Below are 23,345 nucleotides of genomic sequence, written 5' to 3'. Positions count from 1 at the left end.
CAGCTGCCAACCACACAGTAAGCTCTGGGTGTGTCTCTGGAAAGTGGCCCCAGGGTTTAAATCACTCATGTTTACTCCACTGGAAGCAGCAAAACCCGAGCGCTAAAAATTCTCCCAACACAACAACAAGGGAACGTCTTCCAGGCACAGCCCCCTATAGCATTTTCACCATATCAACTCTTCTTTAGTTACAAAGTCAAACAGAAACTGAACAAGATCAAGACCTAGAAAATCTTTATAATCTATTATAACCATCCTCAACACACATTGCACCTGGCCAACTACAGCGTGATGATGGTACCAAGAAAAGTTATACATTTATAAAGCACTGTACATGTGATTTAAGATTGTGAGATTTCAAAATATGTCATTGATCAGAAATATATATTAGACGTACTCATGCATGGGAAAATGAGACAAGATATCATATGTTCAGTTAGGGATTAGGAACCCTATTCGTTTCGGTCATGTATTCAGTAGAGAATACCTGGATTAGTTTACGCAAAGCATTCCAAAAGCCCTGTTCGGTAAGTACTATTTAAACAATGGCCTCGCCCAGCTTCTTAAAAAGTAGCTTTGGGCAAGGGCATTTCTTTGTTTGTGGACTGAAACAAATACAGCTCGTTTAGTTTAACGTGCATTTAACAACCTCACTACTGAAAGGAGTAGGCTACGGGCTAATCCAAAGCATTCAGTGCCAAAAGAATACTCAGTTCCACAGATAAAAGTAAAAGGCCAAAGTTATGCTTAGTCATTTTCAAGCAATGCCAGTGGGAAAGGGGAGCGTGTTCACCCAGCAGTACCTCATACCATCAAAGCTTTCGGCTCTCCGTTTATTAAAATCCGTGAGAAGAGGACACAGATTCATCATGTACGCCACAACGTGACGGCAACAAAAGGACCGTCTGAATCCGCTCACGGCGCAGTGCTGAATATCAGGCTTCAGATTTTATTGGGAACAGGGAGGTCTGCTTTTCGCGGAGACAGGCATTTGTTTTTCATTACACGGCGGAGGGGAGAGGAACGGTTTAGAGGATTTACGTTCGCTCCTTTGAAGCCCGCTGGAAACATCAGCCACGGTGCGCTCCTCAGAGCTCTCTGATCCTGAGCACATCTGACACTCCGCTCATATGCAGAAAGACGGGGGGCACATGAGCAGGATGAAGACATAGATGTGACTAGCAGGATGTGCATGTGTATGTGAGTGTGTATATCTGTGTGTGTGTCTGTGAGTGTGTATGTGTGCACGTGTGAGCAAATATGCTGGGTGGCTAACAGTAAAATGGAATTTTGAGGGCATAAGCATGGCAGAGAAACTCAAACCCTCTAGAATGAGGAGGACTGTAGGCTCCCTGTTCATACTGCGGTACAGCATGACAAGGACAATGTGCAGGCTCCTCTTTCAGACCGCTCCGGGCAGGTCTTTTCCTGACACCTCCGAGGTGTTGAGATGTAGGTTGGCTGGGAGATCTCTCACTCTCAGCACTTGTGAAAAATCTCAGCGGTGCTTCAAGCCACCTCAGGTGATACGACGAAAAAATAAACTTGGGGTGAAAGCAGGGTTGGATATATAAAACCTGCCTGGAGACCCGCTGACTCAGTGGGTTCTTGGCACGTCCAAACAAACAATTAGCACGGGGTTCATTCATTCATTTATTTAATTATAACCTACCTGCACCAGCAGCTCCAGTTTCCTGTCATCGAGAAGGTGGACCTGACATCGCCGCCCCTCTGTCATCTAGAAAAGAAGAGACAGGGCAGATTATCCTTGGTGCACAGTAGAAGAAATCTCCCGAGAATGCAAGGTCAGGGTGAAACAAAGTAGGCTATACCATGTATACAAGCTCTCACACAGCTCAACACATGCTGTGTCTACAAACTGGGAATGATACTGCTGTAAACAGGGATTGCTTCTATTAGCTTAGATGCTTTTTTGGTTTTGTCTTGCCTATCAAAGAGATCACAGAAAATCTACCAAAACTAATGAAAACATATTTGATACATTTTCACCAACAAAAGTACAGCACCTTCCTCTACAGAAATATGCACCTACATGGATCATGACCATCAATGTTGACAGAAGCTCTTCTGAAGAAAGGATGAAATGAGAACTGCAGCTAGGCACCAACTGATACAACACCGGCAGCCAAATTCAGCAAGATCCCCAGTTTACAGTGGCACTCTATGCTAACACTGCTGTAAACATGCACCCTAGTCCTAGTTTCCTGCTTCGGCAGTAGCGACACGTACAGTTGACAGTCAAATTCATCGAGCCACCTCCCTATTGATCCATCCTCTCTGGGACTCAGTCTCTTTCGTCCCGTTAAACAGTTTGTCCCCCGAATGAGGGACAGGGCGTGCCGATGCCCTGTGGCTCGAGGCCAAACGCGCTGGGTCTTGGCCAGGAAGCAAACCCCCTAAGGCTCAGCGCCTCTACCTGGTCAAAGTGCCCTTTCCCCCCATATTCCACCCAGCAAAAACAATGGGCCTGGCCAAAGCATTTTCCCACATCGCTAGGCCTTCAGCATTAAACATAGGCTGATGTTGTCCCCTGTGAAAATCCTTTATACGGTGATATTCTCTGTACATACAGTATCAACCCCTTATCCCACACCATCCACTTCACAGCTGGTATAAATTTCTCTTTAAGTGGTCATATATGGAACAGAAGGACCTCCAGGGGTGCCGATTATTGGCAATTCATTCAGCGATGAAGGAGCACGATCAACAAATACACCGCCAACGAGGGGATTGGGACACACATGAAACAACAAATGGGTTCTGAAGGAAAAGCTACTTATGATGATAGCAGATGTTTTTTTTTTTCAGTAGTCAACACATACAGGAAAAAAGTCTCTTATCATCATAAAACCTCAAAATCAAAGGCCTTGTTTGTATGGTTGTTTTTCTTCTCTGTAATCCTCTGCATGCTAGTGTTGTTTGCTCTTCTTCCCTGTAGAGGAAGAGTGGTAAACACCCAAACAATCGTATTGCCTATGAACATGACTTCAAAGCACTGCCCACCACCAGTGCTCCCTAGCACTGAAAAAAAAACTGGGGCTTTGGAAGAAAAGATTAACCATCCTCACAGGTGATATACTAGCCAAGATACATCTGCCTCTTGCTCTTTGCTTAAAGCAAAACAGGTAATGAACCATAAAAGCATGCTCTTGCATCAAATGTCTACTGTCATATATGATGAGACATCCCATTAATGCTGGGACAGGGCAGTGACACTGCAGTACAGTGGTGACAGGGAGACAATGCACATCAGAGCCTGCTGTAGGATGTGTTCTTAATGAAGGGATATAGTATAATGCATGCATCATTATTTCTGCAAAGAGGTGAGGGGAGAGAGGGTATTCAGCATGAGGATACTGCGGGGGAACTCCCTTGATGGATCCCCACTGCTTTTTAAAGATGCCAAGCGTTTCACTGACTGTTCCCTTCCGAGATGCTATGTGGGCGTGTACTGCAGCAGACCCTGTGCTGATCTCATTAGCTGTGTGCATATGGAGCAGGGCTGGCCCAAGCTGGGAATCACATGACCTCTCCCGCTACGGCTCCACTCAAGCGCTGGGACATTCTCCCTTTTTTAATTCATCAATACTGTTTGTAGTTCCTATCCACATCTAATCCAACCTCTTTCAAAAGCTCTTACAGTGACCAAAACAAACCGGATTTCTGCATATGCTATTTACGCTGTCATGTATTTACACTTAATTTTTAATGTATTGGGTGTGTTTAGAGCGAGATCACGTTTCGCCCGGTTGTTGTGCTCACTGACGTGCCAATCTGCCTAAAATGATGGTGACTGGAGAAGACGCATACTGAAGCATTTACATTCAGATCCAATACCAAGCCAGACCACCTCCAGATGCGATTCAAATGGGGTTCTGACAAATCGGTCCTTTCCTGTGTTTAGACCTCAATCATAAAATGCAACACATATTGTATCTGTCAAGAAATTGGAAACGTCACACAAAGACTAATGCTAACCGGGCAAGCGGACCACATGGAACACACATTCACTACCCGTCATGAGGAGTGTTTCTCAAAAGCAAGTTTGCAGTTATTTGTTCTGCAACCAAAGTTACGCGAGCCATTTTCATTCTACTTTAAACTGACATGCAGGAAGCACAGTCCCTAAGGACAGCCCACAATGGAAAAGTGACAAAATAATGCTGAAGAGTTCACATTTCCTCAACATCTGGGGGAAGGACTGCTCCAGGATTTGAAGGGGGAAAAAAAGCACACCATTCTTTGTGCATGTGATTCCCATCTCCATATGCTGAAGGAAAAAAACAAAAACAAACGAACAAAAACTTTTTAAACAGCGCACTGCATAACTCTGAGGCCAGGAGACATTGTGCTGAAGATCTCAGATTCTAGCCCTTGTGAATAGTTGTTCTGACATGTGAAGAGTTGTTCTTAAAGTAGCCTAAGTGGCGACTTGGCAAATTTTGGAGAGCTCTTCAGAGCCATTCCAGCTCTGTGCATTTGCATCCTCCTGAGCAACAAACACTGGGAAGAAACTGAAAGAGTGCAGGGCTGGAGAGTAAGACAGGAAATACCTGCAGGCTCCTCCCCTTCCTGTCTGGACATCACAACAAGGTGAGTGCTAATTAAAGAGTAAGGAGTTGAAGAGACCAGGTATTATTTAAAGGTATTTAAAGTACAAAACCCATCTGTTATATGAAGAGTCTGTTTGGACTGCCTCAATAGCAAGTGAACAGTTTTACATCAGCAATTCATATACTGCAGTGTTGAAACTCTGAGAGATCATTGAGTATAGACATGTCTACCAGTACTGTTCCTTTAGTTTTCAAAACTGGATTTTGAAACAAATGTCTATGCACAAAACAGAAATTTTTTGAGACGATGTACAAAATATAAAAATGTTAGCTAAGCTATGTAAAAAGTGATGAGGTTTCAGCATGGTATCCGCAACCTGAAGAGGGTAATACTAGCAACCTTAACCTTCTGGCCCACACGCCCTGCACTGCAGAAACAGACAGTGGACAGAACAGTCACCTGCTCTTGCAGGAAAGAGTTAATGAGGTTTTGTTTGCATTTTGGAGCAAGCAGACAACTGCACTACAATTTCTGTTAACTCTGTCATAAAGTGCCCTGATTTTTTGCAATTTTATTTTCTGCACATTACACTGAAAATGTTGATATTTGGTTTTTACATCCCCATGTGTAAAAGCAAACTAATTAACTAGAGCTAGTTCGTAAATAAATCCTATAATCCTCTTATGAAACATGTCAATGGAAGACTAGAATACATAAGTTAAACACCAGCAGCTGATTTGACAGGTTGAATCTTCGTGATGCCATCGTATTTCATCCACAGCCAAATTACAGGCACTATGATGAACAAACTCTTACCGCAGCGAATTTGATTTCCCTGTCGTTATATTTCGCGTTGTTGAATACATTGGCTAAATTTCGCCACACATCAACTTAAACAATTCATGAAGTAGCTGACACAGCTACTGTTTGAAATGTCAATGAATGTTATATGCTGAGTAGTACAGTGCCACGCACTACATCGAACCGACGTTACACACAAGCAACGTCGGCTACATTACATTAGAAAAATGCAACCCTATTTAATCAGGGACTTTCATGCATTTGAGCAAAATGGCTTGGATGTATTTCTCAGCGAGTCCCATTTTGTCCATTACATGGCAAGTTTGAGTATTAAAATTACGATAGCGATTGGCTGCCTCTACTGGACAGACGGTTGCTCAGATATACATATTTTCTACTCCGTTGGTCATGTTGTCGACTCTACAAAATCTAAGCATGCGAGCTAACGTACATCCTGTAGCAGCAGCCATACCAGAATCATGTTCATGTAAATCCTGTGTTTCTCACGATAACTTTGCTGGAGGTAGCATGAGCTAGTTATATTTATTAAGCGATTTCTGTTTCTACTCAATGAAAAATGGACGTAATATGATCTTACCTTTTAAATCTCAGAATGTCTCCAGCATGAAATCCCAAGACACGGTTTAAATCGGTTGCCCGCTAATCAATCCCAGCGTATTAGCTTTGCATGAAAATCCAAGTCGAGAGGCTCTGCTTCTGGCCTAGAAGGACAGCAGCACCCATGCCATTGTAGCCGGCGTTTTCCGCTGGACACAGCCCTTCCCTCTGTTTTCAATCACTGCAAGCGATAAAGCTGACCACAGGCACAGCACCAAGACATGCCATCTCCCGGGTTAAACTCGCTTTTCACAGGGACACTGGGACCTTCGTCCAAGGAGCAGCGCTGCACTGGCGATATCCAAAACAGCTCCTTGTCATCAATCGACCCCCTCTTTTCCCGAGTGACACCGGCGAGGAGATGAAATGTTAGAAACATGCAGCAAGAGAGAACATACCATCAGAGAATATCCGAGGGGACCAGAAGCCGATGTTGGAGAAGAACTATCCACCGGTATCGGGTTAGTTTCCTTCTTTATTACTTAAACCTTTCACGTGCCGAAGAAAACAATCCTGACTGAGAAATGAGGCTGGATATGGGGGAAGGGATGAGAGAAAGGGGGGCATATCCTGCTACTTCTGACGCTGGGTCATGTGAAACCACAACCTTTACACACAGCAAGACGGGGTGTGCGTTGTGAGAGGCGGTCGGGGAACATCGTACGGACATCTGGAGCCACTGAGCAAAGCTAAAATCGTCAAGGAAAAGCTTCTTTATAATACACATACACGCACTCCTCTCTCCCTCGCTCAGTTCGTCGAGACCGATTTTTCTGCGTTCACAATGGAAGCCTTTTAATTGAAAACATTTCTTTTTATTAGCCCACGCTGCGGCGAGCGTATATCCAGATTACCATTTTCTTGTTCTCAAATGTTGACAATTAAATGTCAATGTTTATATTATTTTGAAAGTTACCATAATACGTTCTAAATATATTTCCATAACATAAATTAAAAACATTTTTAGACCCTGCAGCGTCTAGAACCATTCATCAGACAACTAAATGTTTTGTTTTGACCAAACTGTCCGTATTGGCTCAATCGGAAAGGATCATCATTCCCCACAGAATCGATTAACTGTACCCAAGGTGGCTTTGATGACTTGTGTTTTTGTTATGCTTTAAAATCCAAATGTACACAGATTTCTTTGAAAATGTGTTGAAATATTTCAAGTAGGCAATTTCTACATGTTACACAAAAAATATATATTTATTCAGTGAAGCCAGACAGCTAGTCCTAATTTTGACATACTAATTACATAGCAATTATTTGAGGTAATACTGAAAAGTGGTTGTAAAAATAGCGAGACAGCATAATACATACATTTTTTTTTTAAATGACAAAGCTCCAATGAACGAAATGAGCATGACCAACTTTGCATGTATAGCGATGGACAATTGGAGCAGTATTGTTGCCTGATGAAAATATTTTGTTTGTTAAGTGATCCTAAAAACGCATGAACCAACAAACAAACTTACAGCCTGCCGCAGGGCACTGGATTTATGTTTGTGTTGAAAGAAAATGCTTTAAATTCTAATCAGGGAGTATAGGCCTAGTTGATGATGTCCTAGCCATTGTCTTTACATGTTTATGCCAGAGACTTCAGCTGTGAGACTAGCTACATTAATTAGCAGGTTCATCTCCTGGGTAAAACTGAAGTTGTCATATGAACTGTTAATGTAGTCTATGCTGTGTACAACATTGGTTACTTAAGTGCAGTTATTGGAAGTGTGGCAGAGAACACGCTTTTCTCTCGGGGTACAGACCTTTATCTTGACTGGAATATCGATAAATGGAAGTTCCGCTGTCTAAGTTAAATGTCTGCAGGTGATTGCTGTGTTTTTGTCTGTATTTTTTACTAAACGTTGCCCTTTCTGGCAGCTTCCTTGGTAAGTGGGCCTTCACCACAAGGCTCCCGTTGTTTTACAAAAAAAAAAAAGAGGATTGGAAGGCTGACCGTTTGAACCCAGGAAACCCAGCATGCACCAGGGCAGTTGGGAACGGATGGGAATGTCCAGGTTCGCATGTTTCTGCTTGGCGGAGGGCAGAGGGGGTGGTTGATTTTAGAATCAAAAGGGGGGCTACTAAATGTCAAACAACTCCCCAAACTGAGCATGGACAAAAAAGCTTTGAGGGGATGGGCTCAAAGTACAGTACAGCTGAATAGCAAGACCAGAACTCCTGGACTGTGTCTGCGGGGAGGACAGGTTGGGGGAGTAATTACAAAGGTAGGGAAATAAGTTTGCCTTATAAGAAAAGTGATGATACCTTGTATAATCAAAGAGATTTATGGGCAGGCAAGAGGCATTTATGTGTGGTTGCCCCAGAGCTTTTCACAGTAATGTAAAAGCAGCAGCAGCAGGATTCCCCATTGGGGACTAGTGTTTCCAGTGAGATCGCGCTGAGTTAAGGTTTCTCGGTCTCCTTGGTGAGAGGGAAAAGCTACTATGTCTGTAGCTTTCCAAGAGAGACATGGAGGGTCGTGGAAAGGTTTAAATGTAACCCATTCTGGGTCTGCACAACATAAACACTACTGGGCATGTAATTGATGCAAGCTGCAGAAGGCTTCACCCCTGACCCCCCACAGCAGTGGTCAATTATGAGCGCTTCAACAAATGAAATGCAGAAATCCGAAAAGGGCCAAGGATAAAGGTGCTGTGGATTGCCACAATGGGGAGTAAACTAAATTTGTGAGTCTCAGTGTTGCTGTTAAATGTAGTTGCATTTAAACAGCTCATTCTGCGTGCTTGCATGTGCGTGCATGCTTGTGTGTGTTTTCTTTTAATAGCAGCTTGTGATGATTAAATGCACACACAGTACATTTTAAAAGTCACTAATGTGAGAAAGGCCTGCTGGTGTTCATAATAAGAAACACAAAGAATGCCCCTCTGCCCCTACCCTACCTGAGACTCCTCCCATGTTTGCTATTGCATGCCAAGCGCCATCCTCTTCCTTCTTCCTGTCTCCCCCTCACCAGTATGTCTAGCTGCTGGGTGAAGCTTGAGGTCTCATCATGAATGCCCGTAGCACAATTTATGCCATTTTTTGTTTTGTTTATATATATTTTTTTTAAAATGCAACATTACCCTCAGACTTGGTTATGAAGTAGACAAACAAGTTAGGTTTAGAGTTAAAGATTTGGACACAAAGACATTTATATTATCTGAACACCCAGTAGACTTTGGCTGAAAGACCGTGCTTACTTCTGTGAGAGATCCAAGTTGAACTATTTTATCTCTATCTTGCAAACAGACCCACACAAACTGTTTTGCAGGGAGATCATTTAATTGGGCACATTTAGTAGTTTATATTTCCAGCTTGTTGTAACTATTTAGTTGAAGAACACCTAATTTATCCAATTACACACTTAGTTGGGGGTTCTTGGCCTGTTTCCATAACACCTGGAATTAATTTCAAGCACCAACTAGATATGAATGTTAAATTACAATTGTGAGGTGATCTGCTCATTTTTCAACTGTTCAGAGAGGTTTCTAATAAATCCCTGACAAGAATCATTTCTGCATACGTCAGTCTCCAACGCGGTACTCAACTAGAAGCCTGTAGGGTACATTCATGATCAAAGACTGAGATTCTGTGTGTGAATATTCATTACTTGGTTCATCCAGTACAGTACATCACTAGATCAATATTCAAGGCTGAACGCCATTATTGCTACAAGACACAGCTACTCTGTATCTCTCTCACTATCTGTGCTTCATGTGGTCTAAGATTAAGGATCCACAAGTTGGTGCTTCCATAACTTTATTACTAAACAAACAGTAGTTATTTAGTTAACACAGTAAGTTGATTTTGTGAATACCATTGACCACTGCTGATGTTTCCTGCGGTGCTAAATTTATTTGTCACTTAATGATGTAGGATTTACTGCATATTTATTGCATATGATTGAATGTAGTGCTAGCAAATGTTTTTAGAAATTAAAAAAATAAATTAAACTTTCTGTTTGATTGGTAGTAATGAAGAGTTCCTGTAGCAGACCTTAAAATCTCCAGAGACAAGTCAAATATACTATATGTGTCTGTATAAGAGCAATGTGTTTCCAGGACTTTCAAAAAAATTGAGCACTTCATGTTCAAGATTGGGTTTTAGATGTTTTCATGTCCAGTTTTTCCTTTTGTCTTATTTTGTGACACTGTTCTATTTCAGGCCTACATTCACAGGTCCAAGTCTTTCCTAAATTAAATCATATAAGGACCTGAGGGCATAGCCTTTATTCTCTTCTGAGCCCAACGGAGCAGAGGTGATATTCTCATTACTAGAGACTGCCAGAGGTCTGTCTACCTGGCTGCTATACAGATGGCATGTGCAAATTGCAGTTTTCCCTCCTCTGTTGCAGATGGCAATGTCCCTTCAGCTAGCCTTGTCTCACAGCAAACCACAGCAAGTTGAGCCATGAGGGCGGTAAACCTGTTTTAATATGAACACAAATAATGTTTCTGAATCTTCATGAGAAGAGCCCATATTGTGTCTGTCTACATGCACTTACGTGTTGTATACTGATTTCAGATAAATAGAACATGGTCAATTATTGGATGATAAATATGAAAGGTTTACCTAAAATTACAGGGGCTATATGTGTGTTTTTACATATAAAAGTACTAGAAAAATTGTAATACTGAATAAATATTAATAATGAGTACACATACACATTGCATTAAGTGTTCATGGATATTTCCTGCTTTAAGTGCTGTTGACTGCTGAACAGGTAAATTATTCAAGGGTAGATGATATCATTTGTAGGTCAGAACAGCCATTGTAATACATTTCTCTCAGCATCAGGTCTGAGAAAAAAGTAATGGTGCGTTACGACACACATATTCAATGGTAGTGAAACAAGGACAAGCACGGCTTTACACAGGTACACTCAGGAAAAAGGGTTCTTTGCCTTGTCTCCATAGAGGAATATGTGTGAAAAGTGAAATATGCCAGATTGAACCATTTTTGCCTGACAAAGGACATTTGTACTAGATAGGGTTCCTCTGTGGAGACACAGAGGAGCCTTTTGGATCCCTTTCTCCTGACTGTATCGCGCTGAGCTGTGCATCCCCATGATTCGAAGAGGGCCACGACTTTGCAGGGGAAGTGCTGTGAACCAGAGTCCCCCTTTTCCATGGCTCAGTCCCCACAGAGTGTATTTATAGTGAGCCATATTCCTCGGTAGTCAAGACAGATTAATGCTGCTCTCTGTAAAATGCTTCCCCATGGCTGATTGTAGCCTCAATCTTCGCAGCGGTCACCGGGCTGTACCATCCCAAGCTCCTGAAAACACAGCCGTCTTTGTTCTGCGTAGCATCACCATGAGAACCAGGTGAAAGGTTTTGGAAAAAAACATTTGAGCTTATTTAGCTTACCACTCAGAGTTGAGGGGTAATAATATGGTTAAATGAGGTGACATAACAGTCACGTTGGGCTGGATTGGATGTTGGATTCATTTGCCTCTGAACGTGTGGCTTGTTGCATAGCAACACAGTAAAAGGTAACCATTACATTGAAGTTTCAGAGCTGCATAACTAACATATATTTTAGACAAATGTTTATCATAAATGAGGAAACTGTTTCACTTCAGTGCATTTCTGAGCTAGGTAAAAAGATGTGGGAGGGGCTAAAATGTCAGACAGGCCGTAGGGGAGCCAATCCCCCTATGTTACATGTGGTTTGATTACTTTCCATACTGTAATCTCACCTATCTGTAACCCAGTCTGCTTTCCCTCTCTCTGAGTAACGTGATAAAAATACAATAGGAGGGCTGGTCTGCTCCCCTTTACAACCAAAAAAAATATGCGGGAGGTCACACTTATATGAAGGAGAAAATGACTTGGCAAATCTGTGAAAGATGCAGGAACACGACTGAATGTCACACAGTGTACCTGTTGGGGATTGTAATACAGGAAGGAACATCAGAAGAAAGGGGTGTTTGGAGAGTGTTATTGACTGTGCTATCAGTATTTACTAATTTGTTAGCATTTCTTACTCTTTGACCCTGAGTCAATAAGGTATAACACAGCAACACCATACTGCAATCCCCAGGATAACATACCTCCCTGTCCTCCTCCTTCTCCTCCTCCCCGAGACATGTTACAATATTTGACTTTAGGACGCAATGACATCGCACTGCACAAACCCATGCTTTTTTCTGGTTAGGGCTGACAGATTACGAGTTTTATTCTGCGCTTTTTAGCTGGAGCCTATTTTTATCCAGGCCTCTTATGTAGGCCACACACATCTGCAGATTCTAGGTTAGAAATATGAGTCAGTGGAGCAGACTGCTGTGCAGAGCAGCGTGTGCAGTCATACATTACGCTCAACGTAGCAGCGCTGTCTTAAACTCGCATTGTTTGTGGCTTGGGCACATTACTTTGCAAACGTCCATGTCTGGGGGGTTAAATGTGAAGCATTTACTATGCGTAAAGCCGTGCATCCATTGAAACAATTCAGCTTAAGCACCTTGCTCAAGGGCACGGCAGAAATCACGTCCAGGACTTGAACCTGTGCCAGTAGGCTTACAAGTCCAAATTCTTAAACCATTATCCCCCAAACTGTGTCTTTGTTTAGGAACTCTTTGCTTCCATTTTGAAGGACAGGTCAAAATGCAAGCCCTGTTAAATGGAATGTGCATCAGTGTGGCCTTATCTGGCATGTCGTGCTTGTGTGTTAACTGCCACTTCTGGGAACAGGGCCCAAATCCAATGACGTTTCACAAGATCTTTAAGCACACGGACTTCAAATTCCACTCAGACAGCCACTGAAAAGAGGAATTGTTTCCATGCCTTGACGTGCGCTCTAAACTGCGTGCCTCCAATTATGTCCGAATTTTCTTGGGCAAATGGGACCCTTCTTCTCCCAGACAAAAGTAAAAATGGCACTTGAGCGTGGACATTAAGGAGCTGCTGCCAGCTGCGTCAGTTTAGCAGATTCCTCAGATGCCAGGAAGAGCTGCAGAGAGCATTTAAGGCCATACGTTCGCCCTGCAGTTTACTCAGGGATTTTCAGTGGAATTCGAAAACTCCCCAAGGTGCTTCTAAAGCAGAAATGGTAAGGCCAAAAGCAAAGATAGAAAGGTGGTGTGCATTTCCTTCAGGGACAACCCGATCCTGACAACGCGGCTAGAGTGTCACCACTTAGGCAGCCGAGAACAGTGGCGTGTCTGTCTCCTCTCCAAATCCATTTGGATTGGGGTGACAGAAAATAGAACCGGTGAGGATGCTGTTCCTTTGCAGCCATGCCAGTCCTGATAGGAAATCATCAAGAAAAACATGCAAGCATCTCACAGACAAAATGTTGCCATTCCCTTGAAATACTACTCTATGTGGCCTGTATGACTTCAGAGAATAGGTCTTTATGGAAAGTTCAAATTTGAAGTCCTCAAACCTGGGTCCTGCCCTCAGACAGTTATGCTACACAGAGATAGCACAGAGCTTCCCCCAGCATTTCTCACACTTGTTAATTTAATGTGTAAAGCTCTGTTCTGCCCACCCAGGTTGATGTAATGGCCAGAGCTGTAGATTTGGGCTTGGGAGTTTTCCCTGACTCAACACAGAGCCCAGTAAAGGACCGGAGGGATTTGTTTTTGCGATCCAGGTACAACACATCGTCAATGCCCAGAATGCAAAGTAGAGGCACTCTGAAGCTCTGCAGACTATTCATAAATTCTGCAGGTATCATTATGCATGCACTCAGCACTGTAGCAACAGAGGCCAGATAAATAGCTGTTCTGGCTGAGTTTTCATTCTCCTCACATAACTCTGTAGACTAAAGGATTCTGGCTGACTCTCAGTCTACTTAAACTCCCAATTAGCAAACCAAACAGCCAGAGATGTGCTAAGCAAAATCTAACTATCTGCAGAAGTTCCTCTCCTCCCATCTGCAAGCAGGCCACGTTACAGATTTTATGAGGGAATTCTCATATTCTACCTTCATCTGCTTTTGTCTGTAGGTTGTCCAGCAGGGTGTCTCCCCCAAAATTGAAAATGAAACTTACAACTAGGCATTAGTCAAAAATAAATCACACTATGACCTGCAATGAAATTACACTAAGTGAAAGAGGGCAAAAATGGTGTGCCCTGAAAACTAAAAAGTAAACGTATGGAGACAGGCTTGCGGCAATTGCAGTGGGCCTCCGTTTGAGACAGAGTGGTCTTTTTAGCCTCTCAAAGCACAGATTTCCCACCCGATCCTGAGGGTCTCTCACTAATGGACGTTTGGGTCCTGGGAGAGGAGGTGACAGGCGGCCTGTAGTGTGTGACAAAGCTCTTTTATTCTCCATTATTTCCTGTATCCAGTGCCGAGCCGACTCTGCAGTTTTTACATGGCCCTGATGAAATGGGAGCTTACCACAGTTCCATCTCAAGCTGTGAATCGTGCTGGGTTTGATTTCTATCCTGAGCAGGAATGGATCCAGCTCCACCACCTTTGCATATTTAAATACGCATTGAAAAAGCTGCCCCTTCCTCTTGCCGAGAGCTAAGAGACTAGGATGGAGGGAAGGTGTGTGGAAGAAGCCAGGAAAGGGTGGGACCAAAGTCAAGTATTTGGCACATTTCAGGGGGGAAGTAAGTCTGGAAGGACTATTGTAATTGTATGGTGCCTGTTTGAGTTACCGTTTAAGATTCCCAAATGAGAGAAGGTAGAAAAATAGCATCAGGTTGTCTTCCTTACCTCTACCAACCTTCACAAGCAGAGACATGCATTCATGCATAGCATAGACAAAAACACCTGCACATACTCATGCATACACATGCAAGCACACACAGCAGTTGGCTTAGCCAGATACATTTGCAATACAAATAAAATCCAACTAGCCGCAGCCAACATCGAGTGTACGCAGCTCTTTCTGCTTGCTGCTTAACTCTCTGCTTTCCCTCAAACCACCAGCACACAGACAGTACAGCATGCAGCCTGACAGGTAGAACAAATTGGTACAAATGATTTGCTCCATACACACACTGAGTCATACTGGGAATATTGTGTGGAATAGACAAATTGAAAACTAACACAGTGTAGCTGAACTGCACACAGCCATGTACATTTTTTTGTGAGTTCACTGTTACGTGTGTGTTCGTCTGTGTGATTGTACCTGACAGTGTACAAGAGGGTATGTTTTTCTGTGTACATGTGTTTAATTGCATGATGTACTGGTGGATTTCACGGCATTCTGGCTGTATAAAGCCTACCAAGCTTAATACAGCACTGCTCTGTGATATTTGGGTCAGGATTCCTGCTTTCCAATCCCAGACTGAAGGGTGATGTGATTAGTGATATAGGCTGCTGCCGAACGGGAAGTTAAAAAAAGCTCACAGAACTCATTACTCCCGCATGGGCTGAGGTTTAAGCCAAGGAGAGGGGGATCCAGATGTGTGTCTGGAGTACATGTGTGTGTGTGTGTGTGTGTGTGTAAGGGGGGGCGAGATGGTGAGTCCTGTACTCATTTATTACTCTATTTTGCACTGACAGGTACAAGTTACAAACTCTTACAATATTTTTTCCTACTCGACAATTATAGTTGGTTTCATTTGATGGAAATTGTTTGCACTGTTAAGCCTTTCCAAATTAGTTTCTATATATAGTAAGACGTAATTCAGTATTAATTTTGTTCATGTTTAATGATCTCTGTGCCATGCAGCAAAAAGAGACCTTGATGAGCACTATATATCTTCTTCCATTCCATTCAGCTGTATACTCATCTGGCTTTAGTGCATTCAATCCACATTTATATATGGACTTGTTAATTATTCATCTTTTCATCAGGCACACATAACTGTCCAGACATTGTTAACACATTGATTGGTTTTTCACTTCATTGTTTAATATAATAGTCTCTTATGGAACTAGAACTCTCTGGAAGTCAACCGAAAAGACATGTTTCAGAAATCTCACCATCAAATCTATTTCAGAAATCTAGGCAGAGATAATAGAAAGGTCATTGTGTCCTTCATCTGAAGGAATATGCAACACTTTCAGAGTGCAAAGTACAGACCAGACCAAGTCATTATCTGACTCAAAAAGAACCCCCTGGATCAGCTTAGAGGCTGTGTCTAGCCTTCCTTGCACAACTGCGACACCTTAGGTGTCAAGATTGTTACTTCACATTCCCTCATGACACAGACTTGACCCAACACAGGTGTGGAGACTGCAACTCTCTACTCTGGCAGATCTTTGGCAATGCTGTATGACTAGCCAAGGAAAGGACTAGGCCTCACTCCATATAGAACCTTGGAGATTTGAAGAACACAGGCTGCCTTCATCCAATGTCCTCACATTTTCCTTGTTGTTCTCAGAAGCTTTCTTTGTTGCAATCTGAATATTGAATACGCAGTACAGTTCTGATCATGCATTCACCTCTGATTTTGGGCAGAAGTACAGTGCCATTTTGATGTTATATGTTTTAACAGCTAAAGCTGTTTTCCGTGTATCTATTTTTAAGTTTCTTCAGCTTCTTCAAAATCTACTCTTGCTGTAACTTAATCTGGTGATTCCACATTCTGATCAGGGTAAAAGGGAAAAAAAATACAGCCTTCCAGCATGTAATGACTGTGTTTCCCCTACAATGCACAAATAAATATGAATCTAAAGTTACACACAAATCATATTTCCTGTTGTTTTTCACTCTCTTACCTTGCTGCTGAAAGGCCACACACAAATGTATTATTTAATAATACACAAATAAATATATAAATGAAATAGCAGCGTTCAATGCTCTGGAGAGGCATGATGCAATCAGTGAGCACAGTAGGCTGGTTCGTGCTCATTTCTCATTTTGGTGTTTTTTTTTTTTTTTTTTTTGGCAGCTTAAGGGCAAATAGAGAACTGCTGGCGTGTAAACAATAATTTGTCCAAAGACGTGAACCTATTTCACAATGTGGGTAGAGTCAAGGAGACTCCGTTTGTCATGTATACGTCTGGAAAAGCTTCCTGTTTTCATTCGATTCTGTGGCATTCGAATGCTCTAATGGCACCTTTGACCTTTGCACAGTCAAACCTCTTTTTGCATGAGTACTGAGGATTGCAATCTCGCAAGCTGCCGGAGGTATTCAAACCACTGTGCAATCAGGAAAAATCTCCATAATTCCACTGTAGTTTTTTATTCGGATCTCCCAGGGAAGATTATTATACACACATTTTACACATATGGCCTGTTTTTTTATGGCACAATGGTTGTGAAATATTTCAAAATATTCAGTGCATTTGTTCTCCTTATGAATTTAAAAACACATGTACTGTACATTACCATATGGTATGTGCCAACTGGAAGCAGACCCATGGGAAGTCATTTGTTCCTCATTGAAATATAATGCAGTCGGCAACATGTCTAGTTTGCTTTTGCATGGGGAATCCATACAATAGGTAGGCTTTATTTTGGAAGGGTAAAGCTTTGTGTCGCTGACCCAGTATTGATGTTGTTGAATACATTTTAGGAAACTGCAAGTTTCAATACTTATTTCACAGATTCAAAAAGTAACCAAACAAATGTTTAGTAGACATAGCCTGTAGTGATAACACTCTTCTGCAGGAGCTGCTCAGTCAATCAGTCAGCCAGTACGACAGTCGTGGAAATTTCCTTTTTTTTGGCTACATTCATCGCCTATGAAAGAAAATAAAAAATCACCAATGCTCAGCTGGGGGAGAGATTCCCTGGCACATGAATGCCTTGGCTTCAAACATGACAGATTATTTGGAAGTTGAAGCAGAGGATATTCCCTGACTGATACGCTTGAAAACCAAGTCACTGGCCAGCACACTCTACTCCAGCTGCTCTGAGCACGATGTACCATACATCATAAAAAATGAACTGTGTGAAATATTCCATGGAAAATGAAGGGGCAGTTACCACTCATTGAAATGATAACTGCTGCTGTAGGTTGTGAAATCAAATATTATATCTGTTTTTGTTTGGCATACTCTCATGGCGATTGCTGGAGGAGAAACATTCATTGTCGAATCCCCCCTTTTGCGATATATGAGGTCCACTTGAGGGAAGGGTATTTAAAGGCAATAGCATAGAAAATATAACATTTTGTCAGTTTTCTGCTCTGGTGATAAATATCTCCTGTAAAACACATTTTCATTCAAGTTTTTTTTTTTTTTTTTTAGCTAGCTCCAAATGCTATGCTATGAATTATTTGATCCTCCATGTCTGAATATGATATATAATTGGAAAGACTGTCCAAAGATGACCAGCTCATCTGCAACATACACACTGTCTCTACCCTTGTCTTGTTCTTAGTGTTGTTATGTGTTATATTCTCCTTATGGAAATTCCTCCATTTTGTTTTGTTCCTTATGCACACATTTGTTATACCTTTAGTATATAACACTTTTTTTTTCTTTTCCAAAGAGGCACATCGGCACTTAAGTTTTCATTAGCATGAATGCTCAATGATACTCCAAATATTGTTTGCCATGTGTTGTGTTTACTTATTTATATTGTTATCTATCTGAATTATTCATACATTTTTTCTTTACCTTGGAGGATAAGGTAAAAGCATGGTTCATATATAAAGAATAAGTCTGCAACTTAAACTTCAATCCCAAGGGTCTGCGTCACTGATATAGGAACTGCGTTCTGTCTGGCCAGCAGAATGCAGACTGTGTGATGAGAGATGAGTGATGGCCTGGGAATTTGGTGCACATAGCTCTAAAAAATAGATTGCGTGTAATTACAACTATAACCATATACAGGCAATCTCTGGGTAAGGTGCTGTTATATTCAAAGCTGCCATTATGAGGCATTGGGATGTGTCCTCCTGCCCATTGTCAGCCACAGTGTCCAGGCGAAGTTTGGAGCACATCTCAGCGTATCCCAGACGCCGCTGCCTTCGACCCGGCAGGCTTTGGCAGAAGGTTTCCGGCTCGGCTGCCGTGTACTCTGCTCGCAGGCAACTCGAGACCTCATGCTGCGCTGCAGAGATGGCGCGGATGATGGGAGCAAGCGGCCATGCTTCCTGCTGGCGTACGCTGGCTTCCAGCTGGCCCTCGCAGTGACCTCCGGTTGAGACGTAATGGAGAGAAATGACCTCACTCCTTCAGCCCCTTGGTGCCCCGCGGGATCCTGGGAAATCAATGGCTGAGATCTGACACCTCCAGATTTCTGGCTCCTGGTGCTTTAGCTTTGTGCACTTAACTGCAGCTTCTCAGACCATGGCCCTGCCATCTCCCCACACAGACTACAGCACAGAGTAGGACACTGTAGTCACATGCAACAGTATGGGGCTATAGGCTGAGTGTTAGCCACAGAGCTTAATATGAGTTGTTCTTACATCTTCTGTGCAAATACATCCTTGATATATGAAGCAAGGTATTTTCTGACTGAAGTAAGGAGAAGGGTTTGCATATTGGATTCAAAGGTTATTGGGTTCATGTCCCATAACATTTTCATGGTACACAAAAGTAACATTGTAAGTTTGCCTCAAAAAGGTCAACTTACACTTTAATAGTTTTGTTGATGGGTAAGGTGGCTTCAATAAGGTTAACATACTACAATTGAAGGGCAAAATAACCAATGCCATTAACGGCTGAATAATGAAAAATAATTAAATCTGAATGGCCAACATCAACAATAAGAAACTACTTAATCTGTGCCTTCATATGGATTCTCTTGGGCTGTTATTGAAAATTCAAAAGCCCATTAACTGGTAGGTCTGTTACAGTGCCAAAAGCACAATTCCCCTCAAATTATTTTTACTTTTCAGTTTGTATTTGGTATAATCACCTGTCTCAGGGGATAATCCCCCAAGATTTACAATATGGATGGCATCCCTGCCGCAGAGAAGATCTGGACTCAACCCAGCTGAGGCTTATCTCATAATGGTATGTATGGATATCCTCACACACCATCATTCTGGCACAGTGATCTCTGCATAGATGGGGCTACCTCCATCATCTCTGATCAGAGTATAAAAATTATTAAATCTGGATGCTTTCTCTAGTGTATAACAAAACAAAAAAAAATTCCACAGTTTTGTGGTAAGTCACCTGGACCTTAAAGTGTGTCAGAAAAATAATTGAGTGAATTTTCATCGGGTGGTTTGGCACATTCTCACATTACCGGCGGAATGAGATTTCAGCTGCAGCTAAGGAGCTTATGTCTGACAATGAGTAAATGATAGTGAAGCGTGAGGCCAGGGTGAGGGGCATCAAAGCAGAGCCTTCCTAATGCATGCTGGTATTACTGCTCTTGATAGGTGCACAGGATGATTTTAGGGGGAAATGAAACCACCAATGGGATGTGAGTAGTATTGGACATACTGAGTACCATTTACTGTATGTCATTTACGTATTTATTTCTGCATTATTTGTAACGTCATTCTTATTGTTCTTATCCTTTGGAATTTGGAATTCCCAGCCACATGTGTACACCTGTCCTACCAGTGCAACATCCTTCATTGATTTGGGAGAGGCCAGAGAAGCACATCACCTTCTCCCAAGACTGACTTTATAGAAATGCTGTTATTTTCTTGACTTCTGAGCTGTTTAGGTTCCTACCCTCCCTATTTATGAAATCCATAGGCTTCCTCACTTCAACCACAAATCTGTTGAATCCTTTGTGGGATATTTATTAGCAATATACATTTCTGACATAAAAGTTAAAATGTTTTGCAGTTCTCTTTTGCAAATATCTAAGTTTCAACCAGGCTCTAGCTCAGATTCAATTTAAATGATTTTATCATTTTGCCATAACTCATTCCTTTTCAAAATTCTTAATGATACTATTTGTTTCTGCAGTTATTGACTAAAACGATCCGACATCCCTGATTGAAATACTTCTATAAGGAAAAGCCACTTGGTTCAAATGCACTCTGTGGAGAGCAGTGTTTATTCAATGTCTGCTGCAATATCTCTGGTCTGTTTTTATTGCCATAGCGTTTATCACAGAGCTCAAAAGGTCTGTGGTTTCCCATCATTACCAAAGACTTTTAATTGGAAAACTGACATCATCACGTCTACGAATCAGGCGGTCACAGCTCTAAAAGCTGATGCTGACAAACTTGAGGAGTTGCCAAAACAATCCCTACTGCGGACAAGCCAGCTAATGCTAACCGTGATTAGTTAAAGGGGACTAAAACAGAGCTAGTGGATATATCTTAATATCACAATATTCTCTACTATTGTCATGAAAAAACTGGGATTCCATTTTGTGCGCAGGAAGGACTGAGACACATCAAAGTTGGGGGGTTGGGGATGCCGAGGGGCTAGTGATAAACAATACAACAACAAAGTAAAACTGAGAAGTTAGATATGCGTTTCTCATCCGGTCACCCACTCAAAACTTTCAGGAACTCTCACATCCTGTCCTGGGAAAATCAAACTCTGCAAGGGTGGTGACTATAGAGGGCCACGGAGGGATGGGAATGTTTTGGATTGGGCCATGTATGGGGTCTGTCACAGCTGCGGGGCTCTGTGGAGCTGGGGTGGTCCCCGTGGCTTCCCCTGGCTCTGGAGCAGGGGACTGTAGCTGAGAAACAGCCGTTCTCACACTGGAGAGGATACCAGTGGAATCCTCTCTACCGGCCAAGAGACTTGCGGGATCCATTATTCCTCCCACATGGAGGACTATCAGCAGAAAAGTGTGGTATTTGCTCCAACGCAAACAGTTACAATTAGCACAAATGCCAGCAGTCACCTAACCTCATCTGTTCTTGATGGGAAAGATATTGGAGTGAAACCTGGATTTTAAAAAAGAGTGGCTTTGGCAGCACAGTCCTGTCTTTATATGTGCGCACATCAGAAAGCATTTAAATGACCTCTTATCTTCCAGGATGTCTTTGATGGTGTATGCCGAATAAAGATTACCAAATACATTAGAGAGGAATCCGTGCCAAGAGAGAGGAAGAGCCTGAAACGAAATCCTCCCAGATCTCGGGGAGCAGGATGTCTTTCATTACAGGAGCTATTTTCTCTGGGACGTGACCGAAAAAACCTTTCTGCTCTCCGAGTAAATCTTGACAGATTTAATCTAATATACGGTAGTGTCTCACAGTGCAGAATAAGGCAGTCTCGAAAGAATTTAACTCCTACCGTGCAGTCTGGGAAATCATGTAAGAGATATAGCAGAGATTAAGATGGCAGTGAATTAACTGTGCTTCACACTATTAATGCATCCCATCCCACAATTCGCGCGTAATCACAGATTGAATTTGATGGACGTGTCTAATGGCTGTCAGTGTAAGACCAGCATCATAGAGTGGGAACATGGCCACATGGAAAAACAGTGAGATACCGGCGCCTGCATCTATTTCTCCCCCGTCCCTCCAGAGGAAATCCTGTCTTTTGGAGACTGGAGCAGGGGGGAGGAAGACAGCTGCCCCAGGCATGCTTTTCACTGCATGGCCCCTCTTCCTCTCTATAGATGGCGCACCTCCTTGCTCAAACCCTCACAACAACGCCCTGCAATTATGGGCTGGATGGGGTCATCCTGTAAAACAAAGCCCTTCAATGGCAGTGCAACAAGGGAGTTAAAGGCCTCTGAGCAAACAGTTTTCTTAAGCTTTGTGAGAATGCAGGAAGCGTGGTGTGGTTTCCTTGAGGCCCATATATTATGAGTCTGAAGCAGTCCCACAGAGGCCTGAGTCTGGCAAACATACCCTGACAAAAGTGTCTTGGCACATCAATGTGGTGTCATGAAGCCTTCTGCTTATTCAAAGCTAAAGCTGGGCCAGTCTGAAACCCCTGACAGCCCTTAACAGGGCTGTGCCCTGAATAAACAGGTCCAGTTCATTTCTGTGTGTTCTGTTCTGCTAAACCAACCCAGAGAAAAGTTAGAAAGGACTTAAGAGCTTTCCTTGCAGATAAGTGTTGAGTGTTCAAGTGAGAGAGAAAAACCAATGCTGTTTCAAAGGAATATTCTGGAAGGATATGCCTGCAAGACAGGTCGCAGGGTCCCCTGCGTCCTGCCGTGGACAGTCATGTAATGTCAGACAGCTTTCTTGTTAAAACTTTTGAATGGTAGCCACAAGGCTTGTTAGTCTCACTACACATGCCAGGAAAGGATGGCTAGAGGTTGCATTAGTCCAGCTAATAACCCAAAATGGATGGCTAAATGCACTCCTTGCCTTGGAATTCTCCTTCACCCCTAGACTGAAACTCTGACCTTTATTCTCTTTTGATGAAGTCTCCGCCCTGAGGCACGCTCATTACTGCTTCCTCCCTTTGTGAGTGCACGCCCTGCGGCACCACACACATTTGAACCCTGTCCCCATAGGAGTGCAGGGCCCACTCGCACGGAAACGGCTCCCCTTGATATTCGCCTAGACTTTTGCCTTAGAGCTTTCTCTGCATTTGTTATTGTAACCTCAGGTTCAGCCATCAATGTTCCCCTGTACTGAACTATGTGGAAA

The 23,345-nt window shown here is 42.6% G+C and overlaps 1 protein-coding gene across 13 annotated transcripts in view; it reads right to left on the bottom strand.

Annotated features, from left to right (window-relative positions):
- Nucleotides 1-23,345, bottom strand: part of LOC135259135 (FERM domain-containing protein 4A-like) — a 148,541-nt gene that overhangs the window by 54,709 nt on the left and 70,487 nt on the right. For 11 of the 13 annotated variants that reach the window (XR_010331208.1, XM_064343097.1, XM_064343098.1 and 8 more), the window contains exon 2: nt 1,673-1,738. Coding sequence is in view for 12 of the 13 variants with exons in the window: in XM_064343097.1 (XP_064199167.1) it covers nt 1,673-1,738 (66 nt within the window). In the remaining variant the exon portion in view is untranslated. Of the gene's footprint in view, nt 1-1,672; nt 1,739-5,974; nt 6,881-23,345 lie in introns of those variants that run through there. The other 2 variants (XM_064343101.1, XM_064343100.1) reach the window with 2 other exon arrangements.

This window comes from Anguilla rostrata, chromosome 7, assembly GCF_018555375.3.
Source record: "Anguilla rostrata isolate EN2019 chromosome 7, ASM1855537v3, whole genome shotgun sequence".
Taxonomy (NCBI): Eukaryota; Metazoa; Chordata; class Actinopteri; order Anguilliformes; family Anguillidae; genus Anguilla; species Anguilla rostrata.
Note: the sequence above shows the minus strand (reverse complement) of the source record. Positions and strands in the feature narration are given on the sequence as shown.